Here is a 22,936-nt window from a genome sequence, read left to right on the forward strand (position 1 = left end):
AACTGGAACATAGTAGTATTATAAAGCTGCATGACTTCTCACTATATAATGAGTGACCATAGATCATATTCATCAAGAAAACTGTTGTAAATTTAGATAGTCTGTATAAATTGACCATTGTCTTGGAGATCTGGTATTTTTTATAATTTTGTTAACAAGATGAATAATAAAAAGTAATAAACTCATATCCCTATACACGTTTTCTGCACCCCCTGATACAATAATGGAGGTCTTTATTAAACTTTGGATCAAAGTGTAGCCCTTTGTAAAAAAAAACAAAACAAAAAAAAAAACAAAACATTGATATAGTTAAAAATATTCCGCGAGTAGAACCTTACCTGTACAAAACCCATGTAGAAAGAAAGAAAGAAAGAAACATAGGATGTGCACAGTTTATAAACTGTATGCCACTCACGGCTGTGTCAACCATACACAAGATAATTAGAACTAAGGGTGCTTCCACAATGCTTTCAGGCACCCATTTGGTGGCACCGTGAATGGTAAAACGGGATTCGGACATATGCGCCAATGGGGCCAAAGACTATAATGGTGTCGGCAGAGTGAAAGTGCATCATGTTCAGGCAGTCTACTATGTTTTAGTATCCACTCCAGTAGGAATATTTGCTCAAAAGTGATGCATAACAGTGCACATGGTCGCTCTGGCGGCACCATTATATTCTATGGCCCAGTCGGCATACATCCGCATGCCATTTTGCGGGGGTTCAGATGTATGCGTGGACGAGGCCTTAGACTATAATGGTGCCGCCAGAGCTAACATACACTTTGTTGTGCATCATTTTCGAGTGTGTACACCTACTGAAAGCAGAGACTCAGTAGTAGACTGCGTCAGTGTCTGTCTCCAGTAGGCATATACGCTCGAAAATGAAGCACAGTAGAGCGCACATTTGCTCTGCCGGCACCCATTATTAGTCTTTAACACTGTCGGCGCATGCACCTGAGTACCGTTTAGTGGGAGGTTCAGACATCAGCTCTGACAGGACCACTGAACTGGTGCCTGAACGCAGTGTGAAAGCGCCCTAAGGAAACCAAAACATCTCCACAATGCAGGAAAAAGAAGGGGAAAAGAAAACCCAAAAAGAAACAAACACTACCTTCCCCACTAAATGTTCATGTAATTCCTTTGGTCACTGGTTGCAGCATGGGGGAAAAGATGATCATGGGAAGCTGTAATCTTTCTTCTTGATGCCACTTGCATCTGCGGAGACTGACCGCGGCACCAAAGTAGTTCTCTCTCTGATCCAAGCTGTTAGAGGCAGGTGCTGGCTGTTCTACAGCCGACATCTGCCTGGCATAGAGTGGGCTCATCTCCTGAGCCTGCACCACACACTCACACCCAACATAGGATGTAATAGCAATAATGATAGTATATTACAGATTAACCCTGAGATAGTTCATCAATATTAGATTACTGGTGGTCCGACTATGACCACCACTGCTAATCAACTAATATCCGGGCCACTGTGCACAGGTGAGCAACGCAGCTTCTGTATTGGGTTTTACACGGATAAAACCGCACACGCAGTACTTTTCATAACCACTCGGCTCAATCCTGCAGATCTGTCCATTCACTGCGAATAATGACAAAGGGAATGAACTAAATGTAGAGCAGTACAGGAAGCTATGACAGCTAAGAATTATAACTGATGGCTACGGAAATAAGACACACAAGAAAAATGAGTTTTTAAGATGAGTAAATTACCTTAAAAGCAAAAGGTTACAGCTAGCCAAGCTGTAAAGGAGTATAAAATGGAAAGAAGTGAATGTTATTCATGACACGGAGCTGGAAAGCTACATGATTCATTACCTCGGAACTGATCTGGGCTGCAATACTGGCAAATTCAGGATTTGATGCAAACGCAGTCAGGTTCTCCACAGCGGATATGAGTGGTGCGGTGGCTTTGCTGCATTTATCACGATTGTCATCTGAGAAGTCTCCATCCAAAGTCTAAGTGGAGAGAAAAAAAGTCCATACATGAATATCCCTTACTTACAAGGTAACATATCGCTCAGCATGTTCATTTAAAAAAGGCACAAATGCATGTGAAATACTTGAATATGGTTAAAAAATCTCTGTACTAAGAGCTAAAATTCATGAGCGCAGCTTTTTCAGCATTCTTCTCCATGCCGAGAAAGAGTCTGTATGTAGCAGGTATGCCAGATCATAAGATCTATTCTGAAGCCACGTCTATAGGTGCAGATGCTATATTCTGACAGCATCTACTGACATACGTCAATAGTATATCCCACACAGTTTGGGAAGAAAAAAAAAAATTGACAGTATCCAGTATATGCAACAATAAGACATCTAAAAGTAGCTTTATGGTCATACTAGCTGAAGAGCCCGGCGTTGCCTGGGCATAGTAAATATCTGTGGTTAGTTATAGCACCTCACTTCTCTTATTTTTCCATCACGCCTCTCATTTTCCCAATCACATCTTTCATTTTCTCCCTCACTCCTTTCATTCTCCCCTAACACTTGTCATTTCAACCTCACATCTGTCATTTTCTGATCACTCCACTATTTTTCCTCACTCCTCTCATTTTGCACTCACACCTTTCATTTTCACCTCACACCTCTCATTTTCACCTCATCACTTCAGTATATACAGTGGGGCAAAAAAGTATTTAGTCAGTCAGCAATAGTGCAAGTTCCACCACTTAAAAAGATGAGAGGCGTCTGTAATTTACATCATAGGTAATGAGTGGAGGAAAGATGAGACTCTTAAAGAAGAAGTTACAGGTCTGTGAGAGCCAGAAATCTTGATTGTTTGTTTCTGACCAAATACTTATTTTCCACCATAATATGCAAATAAAATGTTAAAAAAAACAGACAATGTGATTTTCTGGATTTTTTTTTCTCAGTTTGTGTCCCATAGTTGAGGTCTACCTATGATGTAAATTACAGACGCCTCTCATCTTTTTAAGTGGTGGAACTTGCACTATTGCTGACTGACTAAATACTTTTTTGCCCCACTGTACATGTTTGTCATCTCCCTTATATATAGTATACATCTGTATGTCATCTCCTGTATATAGTATATACCTGCTGTGTGTCATCTCCCCTATATATAGTATATACCTGAATGTCATCTCCCCTGTATATAGTATATACCTGCATGTCATCTTCTATATATAGCATATACCTGAATGTCATCTCCTCCTGTATATAGTATATACCTGTAGGTCATCTGCTCCTGTATATAGTATATACCTGTGTGTCATCTCCCCTGTATATAGCATATATCTGTGTGTCATCTCCTCCTGTATATAGTATATACCTGCATGTCATCTCCTCCTGTATATAGTATGTACCTGTATGTCATCTCCTCCTCTATATAGTATATACCTGTGTGTCATCTCTCCTGTATATAGTATATATCTGTGTGTCATCTCCCCTGTATATAGTATATACCTGTGTGATCTACTGTATTAGACCTCGTTAACACGTTATTTGCTCAGTATTTTTACCTCAGTATTTGTAAGATAAATTGGCAGCCTGATAAATCCCCAGCCAACAGGAAGCCCTCCCCCTGGCAGTATATATTAGCTCACACATACACATAATAGACAGGTCATGTGACTGACAGCTGCTGTATTTCCTATATGATACATTTGTTGCTCTTGTAGTTTGTCTGCTTATCAGATTTTTATTTTTGAAGGCTAATACCAGACTTGTGTGTGTTTTAGGGCGAGTTTCGTTTGTCAAGTTGTGTGTGTTGAGTTGTGTGTGGCGACATGCATGTAGCGACTTTTGTGAGATAGGGTTTTGTGTGGCAACATGCGTGTAGCAACTTTTTGTGTGTCGAGTTGCATGTGACAGGTTAGTGTAGCAAGTTGTGTGCAGCAAGTTTTGCGCATGGCGAGTTTTGCGCGTGGTGAGTTTTATGTATGGTGCGTTTTGAGTATGTGCAAGTTTTGTGTGAGGCAACTTTTGCATGTGTTGCAAATTTTGTGCATGTGGCAATTTTTCCGCGTGTGCAAGTTTTGCGTGTGGCGAGTTTTCCATGAGGTGAGTTTTGCAATTGTGGCGAGTTTTGCGTGAGCCTAGTTTTTGCATGTGGCGAGTTTTGCGCGTGGTGAGTTTTGAGCGGCGACTTTTGTGTTTCGAATTTTATGTGGCGAGGTTGGTGTATGTGTGGTGAAATGTGTGCTGAGGGTGGTATATGTGTTCAAGCACGTGGTAGTGTGTGGCGCATTTTGTGTGTGTGTTCATATCCCCATGTGTGGTGAGTATCTCATGTCGGGGCCCCACCTTAGCAACTGATCGGTATATACTCTTTGGCGCCATCGCTCTCATTATTTAAGTCCCCCTTGTTCACATCTGGCAGCTGTCAATTTGCCTCCAACACTTTTCCCCATTATGTAGATAGGGTAAAAATAGTTTGGTGAATTGGAAAGCGCGGAGTTAAAATTTCACCTCACAACGTAGCCTATGACGCTCTCAGGGTCCAGACGTGTGACTGTGCAAAATTTTGTGGCTGTAGCTGCGACGCCTCCAACACTTTTCATTTCACTTTTTCCCCATTATGTAGATAGGGGCAAAATTGTTTGGTGAATTGGAAAGCGCGGGGTTAAAATTTCACCTCACAACGTAGCCTATGACGCTCTCAGGGTCCAGACGTGTGACTGTGCAAAATTTTGTGGCTGTAGTTGCGACGGTGCATATGCCAATCCCGGACATACACACACACACACACACATACAGCTTTATATAGTAGATGAATAATTGAAGAAAAACAATGAAATGTGAAAGGAGTTAAAGGAGGAACTGTAATCAAGTAAAAAATGACCCATTATTGCTCTTTTATTCCCGCTGCTCCACTGAGTGATCCATGTTTTATTCTTTTTAATTTGACATATGGTTCCAGAAATATGAGCCTTTTTACTTAGCACTACTTTTTAGTGGCTTCACCACGGAGGCGGTGCTCCCAGAAGTCTCAGGGAGTGTGGCTCCCAGGATTCTCTGTGGGCGCAGCACCCAGGATTCTCAGTGGGCGCGGCACCCAGGATTCTCAGTGGGCGCGGCACCCAGGATTCTCAGGGGGCGCGGCACCCAGGATTCTCAGGGGGCGCGGCACCCAGGATTCTCAGGGGGCGCGGCACCCAGGATTCTCAGGGGGCGCGGCACCCAGGATTCTCAGGGGGCGCGGCACCCAGGATTCTCAGGGGGCACGGCACCCAGGATTCTCAGGGGGCACGGCACCCAGTGGAGGGATTGCTGTCTCCTTACCCGGATTCTGAGTCCCCCTTCCGGAATAGCACTGTCTTCAGTGCTGAATACCGCCGATGCGTGCAGCAGCCACTTCCTGATGAGCTTGTGTCCGGAAATGTCAGGAGCAAGAAGATGGCCGCCGAGAATAGAATTCTCGTCCTGAATGAGAGGCGCCTGAATAGGGAGGCGGAGCCTGAAGCGCGGCCTAGCAGGGGGCAGAGATCCGGGTTGTGGCCTACACAAACCCGAAGCCGGGGTATACATTTTTTAAGCCAGCTGGCGCCGAACGAGGGAAGATGAGGAAAAAAGCAGCTGGTTGCGCAGAGCCCTCCACCGCTCAAGCCCCGGCACTTACCCCAGTATGCAGCTTTGTTCAGCAGGTCAGAAAGTAGAAAGAGATCCTGTGCTGTTGCTGCTGTTTGGACGGTGCAGGGATAAGAAAAGTCCTCAATCCATCGTCCCATTGGAGGTGGAGAGAAACCGTCCGCCTCCTTGTACCATCCGCTTTTAATAGTGGTGATGCAGTGGGGGCTGCTCGAACGCCACGCTGGCAAGTGCCTCTGAACAGCCGAGGGTAAGACCTGGTGGGCAGGGCTGAATGTCCGGCAACAGGCCTGGCTGCAGAAGAGGATACATGGAGGTGACACTCCAGTGCTCGTCTGATGAAGGGGGAGGAGATCGGTGCCCTTGAAGGAGCCTGTCGCCCCTAGAATCATCTCAGGCAGTGGCTTCCCACGTCGCAGGAGAGGATACGGAGAGGTAACACTCCCGTGCTCGCCTGTTGTTGGTTCGGGGAGATCGGAACACGAAAGAATCCGTCGCCCCATTCATCCATTGTAATTTTGGGGTCTGAATAGCAGACCCGTCCGTGTGCCTCCTACGGACACTAAGCAAGAACTGGTTAGCTGAGAGCCAGCAGGAGGGTGTATACTGCAGGGGAGGCGCTAACTTTCTTTGTATCACTTAGTGTCAGCCTCCTAGTGGCAGCAGCATACACCCACGGTCTGTGTCCCCCAATGAGGCAAAGGAGAAAATAAAGACTATAGCGCGGTTTAAAAAAATAGTTAAATAAATAAAAAAACTGGACTTTTTTAATGCAAGAAATAATTAACCTGGTGCAAAAGAAGGGAATCTCAAATAGTGATGAAATTATAGAGAAGTATGTCCAAGTATACACAATGTTCTTTTCTGCCATATGCAGACATTTTCTTAAACATAATACACTTGTGTCAAATACAATGAAATACAAGGGAAAAAAAAGACAAATTATGCACTAAAGCAGAACAAAGGCGAGTGACAAGGACATTCACATGAAAAAGCCTCAAGGACATAAAAAAATAATAAGCAAGAGATCAAAGCTAGAATACGGTGAGCAAAAGTTAAGGGTGCGCTAATTTCTGGCCAGATAATTTATTCTCTCAATCCTAGGTTTAGTGGTAGATCTGAAGTGAGCAGCTTTATGAGTAAACCATATGTGAGGACTGCGAGGCACGGCGTGATTTAGCCGGATTCCCAATCACATTCCCACCATTGTCATTCTATCAAAATTCTTTTCACATAATACAGAATATCAAATTGTAGATGTTGTTCATACAAATGTACGGATTCACATATACATGGGCATTACCTTGATGGTTTTGACTAAGTTGGCAGTACTGTTCGCCACCTCTTTGGCTGACTGGACAAAGTGCCTCTTAGCCACAGGATTGGCTGTTTTGGAGGACGCAATGCGGCAGGCATTGCACAAAGCCGAGGTGTGTTTGGCAACTATGGTGGCAGCTGAGAGAACCTACAGAACAAGCAAACAGGTGGAGACAAGGGCGGCAACATGCAGAACAAAACAGAACATCACAACATTTCTATCATTTATACAAATTTGTAAAATACACCAATACACAGACACAGTAAACAGAAAGGGGTACAGGCTATTTTTGTGAAGTATGGGAACCTGCTGAATATATAACATGGCTGAGTTATAGAATCTGATACCATGCACCAAATACTGGCTCAAGGCATATATGTATTTTTATACTCATTCGATTCAATACATAAAGAAAAGGGAACACACTGGCCTAAGGCCATAGACGAAAAGACAAAATAAATAAAAAATATGTTGTCTTTATTACATTCTGAAAAAGAAAAAAAAATGGGTAAAAAAGTGCATGTCCAGAGAAAAAAATGGTTCCATATTACAGCGGGAGAGGACAAGGTAATTACAGAAATCTAATTTACAATACATAAGCCCCAATTCAACAAAGTGATAGCGCCAAAACTCTGGAGTAATTCCTTTTGAAAAATTTCACTTTTTATTTCGTAATGCAGAGTTGCTGAAAAAAAAAACGCAACTAAGTATTTTCAGTTTCGCCCAGCTTTGTCGAAACGGACGGAGCTTGGTCGGGACAGGGATGTGACGCCACGGCTCGTCTAATTCATGAGGAGTGGCGGTGTACCATATGACACAAATATTACTCCAGTCCTTAACTGGACTAAGATTTGTGGCGAGGCACACACCTTCATAAATTAGGTGCCTCTGACCCAACACACTCCAAACACACTCCATCAAAGTCCTTTTGTTGATTAATCGGGGCAACTGAGTTAAGAAAAACAAGTCAAACTAAGACAGTATGCATGAATATTAGATAAAGTAATGGTGTATACAGAAGTATTAGCAAAAAACATGCATTGAGTATACACCAATCATAAACCAGTGATTCAGGCAAAAGTAGGCATAATTACGGAACAATAAAGATGCAAGAATCGACAAGTAAGAAGACACTGCATACCCACAGTAAATTGTCCTCTCCCACATGAATGGCCACCACCTCAACTTGCCTTTCGGTAACAAGCCTTTCTCTAGGGGTCAATCCATAGTATGTATAATCGATACATGGTGCTTGCTTGGGCATCTTTTAGTTGTTGATATAGGCAACCATTCATTATGAGATTTACGCAAGATTTGTGCAAAGATGTGGCTGTTGGGGTTTTCACAATAGTTTTGGCCAGCTCTACCATCTAATTTATGATCTGTTGTGGTGTACCTTACTCCGATCTCTGAGAGGAGCAAGAGTTCTGGCAAGCTGGTAAGATCAGTCTAATGCATCAAGTGGCCAGAGTCTCTTAATGAAAGACACATTTTGCTACATTGTGCCCCTTCATTGAGGCTGGCATGTACAACACCAATCTTAATGAATCAGGGCCATAGTTTCCTTGTTTAATTCACTTTTTGGTCCATGAATAAAACAAACTTAAGTGCTAACCTATAAAATTTTGCTTTTGCTTACCTGGGAGGGGCTACTGGCCGGATCCACTAGATTCTGGCATGCCATCTGAATAGCTTGATTAGCTCTAGCAAATTGAATTGGATCAACAAGACCTTGCTGTCCAGCCTGGCTATTAGGATCTGAAATACCCACCAAGTAAGCTGCCTGAAGGTAGAGGATTAGAACGTGGAAAATTTATGTTCTAGGATAAATAATTTAAAATTGACTAAAATAAAGCAAATAAATAAATAAATAAAAAATCAGTAAAGACCAAGCCAAAAACATGCCCTTACGGCTTAAAATATAATAAAATGAGGGTACGTTTTTGTAATGTATTACAATTATAGTTGTGGTATTGACTACTATACTCTTCTTTTGCTCTACCGAAGTCTTACCTGTGCTGCAGCCTCCGTGAGACCGCAAAGTGCCTTGGAGGCTACACCCACACAATCGCCAAAGGCTGGTAAATCTCCAGTTTTTGCATTCTGAGAGATTCCAGCCATAGATTCTCCAAGGACCTATTGAAAAATTTTGTAACAAAAAGTAAAAAATGTGTCAATTGTCATTACTTACACCTATCAAAAGGTCTTTTCATATTTAGGAATGTAACCAAGACAAAGGTTTTGCCTCCTAAAATGAAATAAAAAAAGGAGATGGGGTAGGTTTTTACATTAAGTGAAACTATAGATTTTCCAATCGCAGAAAGTCAAGGTTAAATAGCATTAAAAAGGTTTGTCCTCATTTAAGACACATTATTACAGGATATGCACGGTAGACTACTTCAGATAGGCAACTGGGCTAAATGGGGCAGCAACGACATTGTGATTTCGTGCCACGACTGTTTGTGGTTCTATCACGATAGCGGCAAAAGTGCAACCGCCTGCAACGTGTGAACACAGCCTAAAGGAATTTTGTTCCCTTTTATTTACAGCAACGGAAAACATAGATGTTTTTGTCCTTATCTAGCAAAATAGGTTAATATTGAAATATAAAAGATATCCTTTTATTAACCTAATGGGAATATCATTAAAAACTTGTTAATTATTTTACCTTTGAATTTTCCATAACACTTTCGATGCAATCAAAATAGGACAGGTCACTGACAGGCTCATTGGGATTCTCAAGCATTCCCTTCACAGTCTGAAACAAAGAAGAGTGTATATATATAACTGAAATTGTTCAGGAAAATGAAGTATTTCTCCCAGAAAATTATTGCAATTACAGGTTGTTATACACGTTTATTTCCTTTGTGTGTATTGGAAGATCCAAAAAAAACTGGGACATAATTTCACACTAAACCCCAAAAAAGGACAAACAAAATTATTGGCACCCTCAAATTAATATTTGGTTGCACACCCTTTGAAATAAATGCAATCAATTGCATCCTATAACTATCTACAAACTTCCCACACCTCTCAACTGGAATTTTGGGCCACTCCTTTTGCAAACTGCTGCAGGTCTCTAATATTTGAAGGGTGCCTTCTCCCAACAGCAATTTTAAGATCTCTCCATAGGTGTTCAATGGGATTTAGATACGGAATCAGTGCTGGCCACTTCAGAACTCTCCAGAGCTTTGTTTCCATCCATTTCTGGATGCTTCTTGAAGTATGTTTGGGGTCTTTGTACTGCTGAAGACCAGGTTACTGACACTGGGCACTACAGTCAAGACACCCATAGGCAGCAAAATAACCCCACAAAATCTTTGAACCTCCACTATATGTGACTGTAGGTTCGGTCTTCTTTTCTTTGTAGGCCTCATTCCGTTTTCTGTAAACAGTATAAAGACATGTTAAACAAAAAACTCTATCTTGGTGTCATCTGTCCACAAGATGCTTTCCCAGAAGGATTTTGGCTTGCTCATGTACAGTACATATTAGTCTAGTTTTTTTTAGGTCTCTGTGTAAGCAGTGGGGTCCTCCTGGGTCTCTTGCCATAGGGTTTTATTCCCTACAAATCAGGGCTGTGGAGTCTGTGTTGAACTCATGAAGTTCGAGTCTGTTTCCATTTTGCTGAAGTCTGAATAGGAGTCTGTATAAAATGGACAGACGCAGATTCCTAAAATATATAATGAATAGGTACAGTAGTTGAATTCAGTATGTGATGAACATTTTTTTCATAAGAATTTGGGAAAGTTATGAAATTTCCTCTAAATATCTGTTCTGTTCCTGATCTAAGGTTCTCGTCTTTTAGTGGAGATGAATCTGTGGTGCACTTTATGTACATGCTCAGCAGTAACCAATGCTTTCGAGAACAGGAAAACTCGCCCAGATGTTTCCAGAGAGGAAAGCGGCCCGGCATCTTCCCTTTATCTATCCCTTCGCGTCAGATCTTACCAAAAATTGGACTGTTCCTCTGGCTGTAGACTCTCCAGTTTCCAGACTATCCACCAACACGGTCCTCCCCTTTACTGACGGAGCATCACTTAAGGATCCCAATGACAGACTGATGGAGTAATTTGCCAAATCAGCTTTTGAAGCGGCAGGTTCCACCTTATGCCCTGCCTTTGCTATCACATGGGTGTCAAACTCTATAATAGTTGCATGGGCTAAGCAGCTCAGTCAAGGCATCCTTGAGGGAGCAGCTCATGACTTAATGGACCAGATCTCACAAGCGTGAAAGTAACATAGTAACATAGTAACATAGTTAGTAAGGCCGAAAAAAGACATTTGTCCATCCAGTTCAGCCTATATTCCATTATAATAAATACCCAGATCTACGTCCTTCTACAGAACCTAATAATTGTATGATACAATATTGTTCTGCTCCAGGAAGACATCCAGGCCTCTCTTGAACCCCTCGACTGAGTTCGCCATCACCACCTCCTCAGGCAAGCAATTCCAGATTCTCACTGCCCTAACAGTAAAGAATCCTCTTCTATGTTGGTGGAAAAACCTTCTCTCCTCCAGACGCAAAGAATGCCCCCTTGTGCCCGTCACCTTCCTTGGTATAAACAGATCCTCAGCGAGATATTTATATTGTCCCCTTATATACTTATACATGGTTATTAGATCGCCCCTCAGTCGTCTTTTTTCTAGACTAAATAATCCTAATTTCGCTAATCTATCTGGGTATTGTAGTTCTCCCATCCCCTTTATTAATTTTGTTGCCCTCCTTTGTACTCTCTCTAGTTCCATTATATCCTTCCTGAGCACCGGTGCCCAAAACTGGACACAGTACTCCATGTGCGGTCTAACTAGGGATTTGTACAGAGGCAGTATAATGCTCTCATCATGTGTATCCAGACCTCTTTTAATGCACCCCATGATCCTGTTTGCCTTGGCAGCTGCTGCCTGGCACTGGCTGCTCCAGGTAAGTTTATCATTAACTAGGATCCCCAAGTCCTTCTCCCTGTCAGATTTACCCAGTGGTTTCCCGTTCAGTGTGTAATGGTGATATTGATTCCCTCTTCCCATGTGTATAACCTTACATTTATCATTGTTAAACCTCATCTGCCACCTTTCAGCCCAAGTTTCCAACTTATCCAGATCCATCTGTAGCAGAATACTATCTTCTCTTGTATTAACTGCTTTACATAGTTTTGTATCATCTGCAAATATCGATATTTTACTGTGTAAACCTTCTACCAGATCATTAATGAATATGTTGAAGAGAACAGGTCCCAATACTGACCCCTGCGGTACCCCACTGGTCACAGCGACCCAGTTAGAGACTATACCATTTATAACCACCCTCTGCTTTCTATCACTAAGCCAGTTACTAACCCATTTACACACATTTTCCCCCAGACCAAGCATTCTCATTTTGTGTACCAACCTCTTGTGCGGCACGGTATCAAACGCTTTGGAAAAATCGAGATATACCACGTCCAATGACTCACCGTGGTCCAGCCTATAGCTTACCTCTTCATAAAAACTGATTAGATTGGTTTGACAGGAGCGATTTCTCATAAACCCATGCTGATATGGAGTTAAACAGTTATTCTCATTGAGATAATCCAGAATAACATCCCTCAGAAACCCTTCAAATATTTTACCAACAATAGAGGTTAGACTTACTGGCCTATAATTTCCAGGTTCACTTTTAGAGCCCTTTTTGAATATTGGCACCACATTTGCTATGCGCCAGTCCTGCGGAACAGACCCTGTCGCTATAGAGTCACTAAAAATAAGAAATAATGGTTTATCTATTACATTACTTAGTTCTCTTAGTACTCGTGGGTGTATGCCATCCGGACCCGGAGATTTATCTATTTTAATCTTATTTAGCCGGTTTCGCACCTCTTCTTGGGTTAGATTGGTGACCCTTAATATAGGGTTTTCATTGTTTCTTGGGATTTCACCTAGCATTTCATTTTCCACCGTGAATACCGTGGAGAAGAAGGTGTTTAATATGTTAGCTTTTTCCTCGTCATCTACAACCATTCTTTCCTCACTATTTTTTAAGGGGCCTACATTTTCAGTTTTTATTCTTTTACTATTGATATAGTTGAAGAACAGTTTGGGATTAGTTTTACTCTCCTTAGCAATGTGCTTCTCTGTTTCCTTTTTGGCAGCTTTAATTAGTTTTTTAGATAAAGTATTTTTCTCCCTATAGTTTTTTAGAGTATGCAGTGGCCGCCTCATTGGACGCAGCCTCCTGTGCAGCTCAAGTGTCCAGTAATATAGTGGCTGTCCGCAGAACCATCTGGTTATAGGCGTGGCAGGCATTGTTGTCTCCGAAGAAGTCTCTGACCATTTTGCCCTTCCAGGGATCTCGACTGTTTGGTACTAGGCTAGACCAGATTATAATGGAGGCCACCAGAGGAAAAAGTTCTCTTCTTCCTCAGGCCAAACCTCAGGGCCCTCCCCATAAGTAAAAATGTTGTCCCTTTGGGCACTGCTCCTCTGCAGAAGATTCTTCCCGCCAAGAGAGGGCGCAGACACAACAGGAATTAGAAAGGCCTCAATGAAACAGACACCCTCCTGGAGCCCACGCAATGCGTAAGGCAGATCCTCCAGGAGCAGGCCTAGCCGATTCTCTTCCGCATAGCGCTTGTTTGCTTCCCAGGTGTACCGTGTTAAGAACAGAGTGCCTCCCCTGGTATTAAGGTCCACTCTACCAGAGCAGTGGGTGCCTCCTCGCCCATTTACCATGGGGCAGCCGGCTTACAGCTATGCCAAACAGCAACATGGTCTTCTATTCACACGTTCTACAGGGTCCATACCTACGCCTCAGCAGCTGTCAGCCTAGGTATGAGAATCTTACAAGCGACAGTGGCTAGTTCTCAGAACTGAATGAACCTTGTGCTGTTTCACTCCCTAGGGACTGCTTTGGGACGTCTTGTGGTTTCCTATGTCTGAAGAAATATAAACCAGCTCACCCGTGATGCGTAAGCAAAATTTCGGGAGCACGGACCCGCTGTGTCCAGGCGTGTAGAATCCAAGAAAAGAAAATGTCCAGCTTCACCGAATCCATGAAAAAAAGTTTTCTTTATTCACAAACTTAAACATGGAGGATACAAACTTCAGTACAAACCATATGGGTAAGAATCTCAACGCGTTTCCGGAGACTAAGCTCCCTTAATTATGACATACTCACCATAGCATCTGTTTCCCGGATCCTTCATTGGGGGACACAGTACCCTCCCAAGTCTAAAAACTGTAATGACTTTTTTCTATTGTTACAGTTTGTTTTTGTATTTCTTTCTATGTTCTTCCTACACATTGTTTCCTACTGCTTTCTCACCAACTGATTAACTTGATGAGGTGTACACTGCTGGGGCGCAGCATACACCAAAGGTTTCCTGTGTCCCCCAATGAAGGTTCCGAGAAACAGATTTTATGGTGAGCAACAAAAAAATCTTGCTATTGTCCACCTCTGTTACTTGCCACAGGTGAGTTTGAACGAGCATCATATGCTTGAAACAAAGATGTTTACGCACAATTTTAAAGGTACCAAAACATTTTTTCATGACCATTCAGGGGGTTTTCTGAAAAAAATATGTCCAATTTGCCTTTTTTTCTATATTTTTTTGTGTTGTTCTAATACACACATAAGGAAATAAGCATGTATATAACACTTTCGGATATGACTGTAGTTATTTGACATCTTTAAAATACTGTCCTGATTCCTGCAGCAGCCAGTGCAGACAAACATTCATGTGAATCATTTCAACACATTTATTTCTCTGAATGATCCCATCTACATATTTCTATGTTTTTCTTCTTTATATACAGATTTACACAAAACTTATTTTTCCTAAAAATTTCTAAGTACTGAATGGAAAAAATATACAACCACCTTTTCTCATTTTAATGTGTGCTTGCTAAGCTGACACTTTCCCATTTTCTATTGTACAATCTATTTTCAAAGGTAAAAGAAAGTATAACTTATGGGCAATTGTATCCTTTGAGATAGGGGTCATGAAAATATACAAGGACTGTAGGTGGTATATCAAGTGCTAGAATCGAATAACAGACCTCCAGCTCACGCAGAGCATTGTCACATTCTTTCTGTCCGGGGGCTTGCTGGGTGCATATGGTGATCAGTTGGTTTATGCTCTCGGTCACGGCCCTGCAAACACACAAAACATGTTTGGTAAGAAAAAACTGTACATGCAGCTACTTCTCTACATGTTGATGTAGAAGGCAGGTAAACTTGTATGTAACAGTCAGGGTATTGATATAGGAAAGTAAAATGGCGTGAAAGAGAACGAAGAGTGACGTATTATATCAAGAGGAACGAAAACCAAAATAAAGATGCATGATGTCAAGAACATCTGTAAGCCATAATGGGGAGACATGTTAAATCGAGACACTATAAATCACTAGATAGTGAATGTGACGCTCACCTTGCAGCAGCTGCCAGAAGATTTTTGGCACTTGGCGCTCCAGAATCTACAGAAAGAGACTTAGCAGCAAGGAGAAGTTTGCTGGAGGCCATGGAGATTGTTTTGAGGTTTCCTATAACTTGCATCTGGTCATCTTTATTCTGTAGAAAGTTTGCAACACAAGATCAGATATTTTGGGAATCCACAAGAACAAAATTATATACAAAGGATATAGTGTAAAGAGACACTGTCACTTATGGTACAGCCAAGCCTCATAAAAAGGACCTAGGGGATCTTTGTATCAGTTTCTACCACCATTAATGTTCAGAGTCTGATCTCATTGTGAACATAAGACCTATTAAATTTTTTTGTCCTGTACAATTATCAACTTAACAACAGGTCCAAAACTAGATAGTATAACAAAAAATGTGATTTTTGCTTGCTTACTGTAAAATCTGTTTCTCAGAGCCTTCATTGGGGGACACAGAAACCATGGGGTGTATGGTGCTGCCACTAGGAGGCTGACACTATGCACAAAAAAAGTTAGCTCCTCCTCTGCAGTGTACACCCCACCGATTGGCATTATGAACCTCAGTTAGTGAGAAAGCATTAGGAGACAAAAACAAAGTTGAAATAACATAACCACAAACATGAGAACTGTAACCATGAGAACAGTCATAGAACACAGAACAACAGGAACTGAATAACATGGGAGGGTGCTGTGTTCCCCAATGAAGGATCCGAGAAACAGATTTTACGGTAAGCAACCAAAAATCCTGCTTTCTCCATCGCCTCTCATTGGGGGACACAGGAACCATGGGACGTCCCAAAGCAGTCCCTGGGGTGGGAAAAACAGACTTCCATCAGGTCAGAGGACTCACCACTGCCGCCTGCAAGATCCTTCTGCCTAGGCTGGTGTCCGCCGAAGCGTGGGTATGAACCTTGTAAAATTTGGAGAACGTGTGGATGGAAGACCAGGTTGCCACTTTGCAAAGCTGTAGGGTGGAAGCCCTGTGGTGTACCGCCCAGGAAGCGCCGACTGCCCGGGTAGAGTGAGCCTTTATCCCAGGAGGGGGCACTCTGTTCTTGACCCGGTAAGCCTCCAGAATTGCCGTTCTGATCCAGCGAGCAATAGTCGCCTTGGAAGCCGGCAGGCCTCTATGCGTGCCATCAGGAATGACGGAAAGAGAATCCGTCTTCCGGAAAGTGGCCGTTCTAGCCAGGTAGATCCTCATTGCCCTGACAAGGTCCAGCTTGTTTAACGATCGCTCCAGAGGATGAGACGGAGCTGGACAAAAGGAAGGTAGAACGATGTCTTCGTTGAGGTGGAAGGTAGAAACCACCTTAGGAAGGCCTGAGGACCACCTTGTCTTGGTGAATAATCAAGAACGGAGGTCGGCAAGAAAGGGCCAACTCGGAAACGCGGCGGATCGAAGTGATGGCCACAAGAAAGTCCACCTTCCAAGACAGAACTGATAGGGGAACCTCCCTGAGAGGCTCAAAAGGGGGAACCCCTCAGAACGTCCAGCACAAGATTTAAATCCCATGAATCCACAGGGGCCCCGTGTGGAGGGAAAGCGTGGGCTACTCCTTGAAGGAAGGTCTTAACCTGTGGCCGAGCAGCTAATGTCTTCTGAAAAAGGATGGAGAGCGCAGAAACCTGGCCCTTTAGGGAACTAAGAGCAAGGCCCGAATCCAGCCCTACCTGAAGGAAGGCCAGAATGGAAGGCAGGGAAAATGACATGGGTGAAACGCGGTTGGACTCGCACCAACGGAAGTAAGCCTTCCAGGTACGATAGTAGATCCTAGAAGACGACGGCTTCCTAGCCTGGATCATAGTATGAATCACCCGATCCGAAAGGCCGGAGTGCTCTTAGAACTGCGGTCTCAACAGCCACGCCATTAAACTGAGCGACCGAGAATTCGGGTGGCAGATCGGACCCTGGGACAGCAGATCGGGCCTGTCTGAAAGGCGCCAGTCGGCATCCGAGAGAAGATTGGCGATGTCCGCAAACCAAGATCTCCTGGGCCAATCCGGAGTGATCAAAATGACCGGCACCCCTTACGCTTTGATCTTTTTCAACAGCTTGGGAACCAAGGGCAGGGGTGGAAACCGATAGGGGAGCACGAACTGCGACCAAGGGATGGCCAGAGGGTCGCGAGACCTGGAGACGAACCGAGGAACCTTCCTATTCATTCGGGACACCGTGAGGTCCACGTCCTGAGTTCCCCATCGAAGACAAATCTGATGGAAGACCTCCTGATGCAAGGACCATTCCCCTGCCGCAAGGCCCTCGTGGCCGAGGATGTCGGCGGATCAATTGTCCACGCCGGGGATATGCACCGCGGATATCACTGGAACCGTTGCCTCTGCCCAGAGGAGGATCTTGGATACCTCGGCCAAGGAGCTCCGAGTCCCCCCCTGATGGTTGACATATGCCACCGCCGTGGCATTGTCCGTCTAGATTCGGATTGGTAGACCTCTGAGAATCCTTTCCCAGTGCCGAAGGGACAGAAAGATGGCCCAAATCTCAAGGACGTTGATCGGCAGAGCCAACTCCTGCGCCGACCAACAACCCTGAACAGTCAGGTGGCGAAACATTGCACCCCAGCCGAGCAGGCTGGCGTCCGTCATCACCACCTGCCAGTGAACTGAAGGAAGGACCTGCCCTGGGATATGAGAGGAGACGTCAGCCACCAGTTGAGGGACCGCTTGACCTGGGGAGAAAGTTGGATCGGACGATCCAGGGAGCAGACAAATCTGTCCCACTGTGACAGGATGGCCTGCTGAAGAGGTCTTGAGTGGAATTGGGTGAAGGGAATCGTTTCCAATGTGGCAACCATCCTTCCCAGAACCTTCATGGCCGATCGGAAGGAGGGAACTTGAGGGCCCTGGAGCAAGCGAACTTCCTGCCGAAGGGTGGATCTCTTGTCTTCGGGAAGGAAGACTCTGGTCTGACGAGTGTCGAAGAGCATGCCCAGAAAAAAGAGGCACTGAGAAGGAATAAGGCAGGACTTCTTCCGGATGACAAGCCACCCGAAACGGGCTAGGGTGTCGAGGACGATGGACAGACTTTCGTCAGCCTGAGAAAAAGATGGGGCCTTGATGAGGATGTCGTCAAGGTACGGAAAAAGAACCAGGCCTCTAACCCTCAAGATGGCTATCAGCGCTGCCATGACCTTCGTGAAAACCCTGGGGGCGGTTGCAAGACCGAATAGCAGGGCGACAAACTGAAAATGCTCCTGATGTACTGCAAAATGCAGGAATCTGTGATGTCCTGGGAAGATCGGGACATGGAGGTAGGCGTCCTGGATGATTATGGAGCACAGGAATTTCTGAGCCTCCATGGAAGCAATTACTGAACGAAGGGATTCCATCCTGAAGGGTCTCAGGCGAACCCTCTTGTTCAGCAATATTAGATCCAGAATGGGACGAACCTTGCTGTCTTTTTTCGGTACCACGAAAAGATTCGAATAGAACCCTGTGAACCGCTCTTTTTCTGAAATGGGAACGATTACCCCAGATTTGAGGAGGGAAGCGATGGCTGCAAAGAAACCCGGAACAAGAGCGGGGTCTCTTGGAGGGCGGGATTCGAAGAAACGATCCCGGGGCCGAGAAATGAACTCTATTTTGTATCCTGAGGATACCACTTCCCTGACCCATGCGTCCTCCACCGAGGAGATCCAGACGTCCCTGAAGAAGAGGAGACGGCCGCCCAGCTTGGGAAGTGTGCTGGGGCCTTGCCGAGAGTCATGCCGAGGTGGATCTTACAGTCCTAGACCTGGAAGAGCTACCTTGGGAGTAGCGGGAACGCCAGGAAGGAGCGACTCGAAAGGATACAGTCTTTTTCTCTTGACGAGCCTGCGGCCTCTGCTGTTGTTGGGTAAAGAAGTTTGACGCCGCGAAGCGACGAAAAGGCCGACAAGACCGAAATTGCGGCCAAGGAGGAGGCTGGCGAGGTTCTGAGGGAAGAAGGGAGCTTGTGCCCCCGGTAGTGTCCTTAATAATTTGGTCCAGCTTGGAACCGAAGAGATGAGATCCCTGAAAAGGTAGACTGGTAAGGGACTTCTTTGATGACAAATCCGCCTGCCAGGCCTTGAGCCAAACGGTACGTCGGATGGCAACAACATTACTAGAAGCCTGAGCGGCACAAGACGCAGCGTCCAGGGAAGAAGAGATCAAGTATTCCCCAGTGTGAGAAATCTGGGTGGCAAGTTCCGCCAGCTGTTCTGGAGGAGCTCTGGCCAGAATGCCCCGACGGAGTTATTTGGCCCATTCGGATATAGACTTCGAAACCCAGGTGGAAGCAAAGGCTGGGCATAGGGCAGACGCGTCTGCTTCGAAGGCCGACTTAGCAAAGGACTCTATGAATTTATCATTGGAATCTTTCAGACACGCTCCTCCAGACAGCGGGAGGACTGTGTTGGTGGAAAGTCTAGAAACTGGCGGATCCACCGAGGGAGAAGAAGTCCAGTTGGCAATAAGATCCGAGGAAAAAGGATATAAAACGCCAAGATGCTTTCCTCTTTGAAAACGTCTGGTCGGATTCGCCTTTTCTTTGGTCAGAAGCTGATCGAACTCAGGGTGAGGAGCGAAAACCTTGGAAGGTGTTTTAGACCTTCTAAACAAAACCGCCTGATCTGCGGGTTTCGTAGAGGGATCTTTGATGCCACAGGTCTGGTTGATTGCTCCAATGAGACTCTGAACCATATCCCTCATGGTAGCGATTTGGTTCGAATCCAGCTCCAAATTATCCTCTAAAGGCGCATCAGAGAGAACTTCGCCTGACTCGGGTGAGGAGGACCGGGGCAAAGCCGACCGCAGAGAAGGACCATGTGGCGAGATGGGGCGAGAAGAGGACTCAAACCGGCGTTCCTGTCTAGATCGTTTGCGGCCTATATTGGGAGGCTCGGACGGAGGTTCCTGCGACCCGCTGGCTACAGCAGGGGTCTGCAGGGGCAACCTATCAAGTACGGACACAAGGGTCTGGGACACCCGTGTTAGAGCCGCTACTGGTTGTGACAACGAGGAAACCCAGCCTGGGGTGGAGGCTTCGCTCTCAAGCGGAGCAATAGGGGGAACCTGGGCGGTGGGCATAATGGGATTGCTGCAGGCCTGACAGAGGGGAGAGGACTGGCCTGAGGGAAGTTTGCAGTTACAAGACGAACACGCAGTGTTTGACTAAGGCAGAGGAAGTAGAGGAAGAAGTAGGAGGGCGAGAGCGACCTCCCTTAGGATTAGACATGGTGAACGAAAACCTGAGTAATGCCAGAAGGTTGGGGGACAGGAGGGCACAGGAGAGTGTCAGTCTGCAGAGCAGAGCTACTCATGGCAGATGAGGCGAATCCAGACGGAAGAAGCTGCCCAGCTTGTAGCTGATCCCCCAGGGAAGATTCCTGCAGTGATCCAGGCAAGATGTCATCCGGAGGGCAGAAGGACGCCCGCTGAAAAGGGCTAGAGGCGAGCGTGGCGCTGAAATGCAACTCAGCAGCACACAGTGGAAGAAGGGGGCGGAGCTAACCGCGTGTGGGAGCACCAAGATGGCGCCGGTGGGCAGGGAGTGATGGTCGGGCGGGAGAAAAAGACCGCCCGAGGAAACAGGAAATGGGTGGAGTTGCGTTGCCAGACAGGGCAGCGGTATCGGAAAGGTGCGGGCGCCGGGTAAAATGGCATGGCTGCCTGCAAGGCCGCCGCGCAGATAGAGAAAGATGCGGCCGCAGCAAAAACAGCGCGGCTATCTGTAGGGCTTCCGCGCCGCTCAGAGCAAGGTGCGGCCGCAAGAAAGGCAATGCGGCTGCCAGGAACAGTGCGGCCGCCTGTAACAATGAGGCCACTCAGAGGTAGCAACGTGGACGCCCACAAGGGCCCAAACGGAGCGATGACTCTCGCCCCATATTTCCCTGCCCGCTGACAACGATATTAAAAGGAAACCCTAGGGACACCTATGACCACCCCGACTTGAGGAGGGACCCAGAGATATGTGAGGGAATGGGAAAGTGGGATACTCACCAAAACATCCCACGCCGTCAATTACTAACCTCATACTGAGGAAGGTATCAGATGTCCAGGGCTGGTGATGGATGTCCTCGTCTCGTCCAACCGACAGGCTCTGGTGGGCGAGTGGGTGGGGGACGGAGCTAGGACCGGACTTCTAAGCACGCTTGTGTGCTAGGATCATGGTCCTGCTGTCGGATCTATGAGGATATGGGGTGGCAGTACTGTGGGACTACAGGTGTGGCTGTTCGCCCTGTATCCCTCCGGAAAACCTTTAAGAAAAAGACGCACATTGAGGTAGATAAGGGTCTAATGAAAGACCCGTGTCCACCTTCTACTGACACTAAGCTAAACTGAGTTTCATAATACGAGTCGGTGAGGTGAACACTGCAGAGGAGGAGCTAACTTTTTTTGTGCATAGTGTCAGCCACCTAGTGGCAGCAGCATACACCCCATGGTTCTTGTGTTCCCCAATGAGAGGCGATAGAGATAAGAAATATTTAGGAAATGAATTTATTAAATATTCATTTGAAATAACCTGGATACCATAACCTAAGTGATCTGTTACTCAAAAATAGTTGTCTCACATGGTACATGGTGGACATTCAAGTAAATGTCCATCAGTTCAAGCTCAATGGGGTATCATGAGCAAGGACACTTCTACATGAAGTCCAACAATGATACGTGCCTAAAGTTTAATTATTCATTTCTTATTTATAAGGTTGTGTTCATACATTGTAGTATGTTTGCATGATGTCTTCAGATGCACAAAGGCACTGAATAATTCTTATGTTATTATTTTTTGTATGTATTACACTATTTTCTGATGGCCACAAAAAAGACCTCTGGGAAAATGTGTTCGCTGGTGTGATCAACTGAAAAGGTGTTTCTTTTCATTTCACTGCATCAAGTAAGGACAAACTGATTAGTGGAAAAATGGCATTTACTACTGCTCAAGCCATAAACAGGCATTTTCCTTGCAAGGGGTCTGTAGTAGTATTAAATGGCGGTTATTAGATTAATGAGTCAGATAGGAGAGAAACCACTGGTATAGAGCGGCCTTCCAGCCTAGTTTACAGATGGGGTCACTATTAGGGACTATGGACAGGTGTCATCTTTAGAAGTACAGAACCATCTACTGACATGTTTTGACTTACAAAAAAAAATTAAATAAGGTCATGCAGGAGCACAAACGATGCTTCTGTGCCCATGGGTAGGAACATTTTATACTTCATACTTCAAGGTCTGCATCTACTTCATTGTGTTGGATTAACCAGTTCATTTGGAGTCAGGTTCCACTTATTTGAATGCCTTTACTCAAATATAAAAATGATTCTTTATGACTTGTAGCTATGAGATAACAATACATAAAATCCTGTACTATTCCTATATTGGCACATAGTTATTAACCAAGAAAAAAGCTGCACAAGAATTATTTTGTATGATCCTAAAAAGGTTTGCCCTTATAGTCCCCATTACTAAAGGGGGTTTGGAGATCTAAATCTGTTTTCTTTGTGCTTCATACTGATCTGTGCAAAATAGAGGACAAAAAGAAATAAAAGTGCAATTTTGGCACTACAGTCTGACCTGTGTCTGTCCAGCCATTTCAATTCCGGCATCGAGAAACTCGTCAAAATCTTCACTAAATTTGCCAGAGGCAGCTGCCAACTCTCCACTTT

The 22,936-nt window shown here is 44.9% G+C and overlaps 1 protein-coding gene across 2 annotated transcripts in view; it reads right to left on the reverse strand.

Annotated features, from left to right (window-relative positions):
- The window catches only part of TLN2 (talin 2), a 328,992-nt gene that overhangs the window by 66,032 nt on the left and 240,024 nt on the right, over positions 1-22,936 (reverse strand). The window contains exons 30-37 of one of the 2 annotated variants that reach the window (XM_069765598.1): positions 22,845-22,936; positions 15,284-15,423; positions 14,913-15,006; positions 9,544-9,633; positions 8,889-9,011; positions 8,515-8,658; positions 6,861-7,022; positions 1,826-1,966 (exon numbers count right to left, since the gene is read on the reverse strand). The exon at positions 22,845-22,936 is cut by the window's right edge and continues 106 nt beyond it. In XM_069765598.1, coding sequence (XP_069621699.1) covers positions 1,826-1,966; positions 6,861-7,022; positions 8,515-8,658; positions 8,889-9,011; positions 9,544-9,633; positions 14,913-15,006; positions 15,284-15,423; positions 22,845-22,936 — 986 coding nt within the window. The remainder of the gene's footprint in view (positions 1-1,825; positions 1,967-6,860; positions 7,023-8,514; positions 8,659-8,888; positions 9,012-9,543; positions 9,634-14,912; positions 15,007-15,283; positions 15,424-22,844) is intronic. The other variant, XM_069765599.1, reaches the window with a different exon arrangement.

This window comes from Ranitomeya imitator, chromosome 4 (assembly GCF_032444005.1).
Source record: "Ranitomeya imitator isolate aRanImi1 chromosome 4, aRanImi1.pri, whole genome shotgun sequence".
Lineage (NCBI taxonomy): Eukaryota > Metazoa > Chordata > Amphibia > Anura > Dendrobatidae > Ranitomeya > Ranitomeya imitator.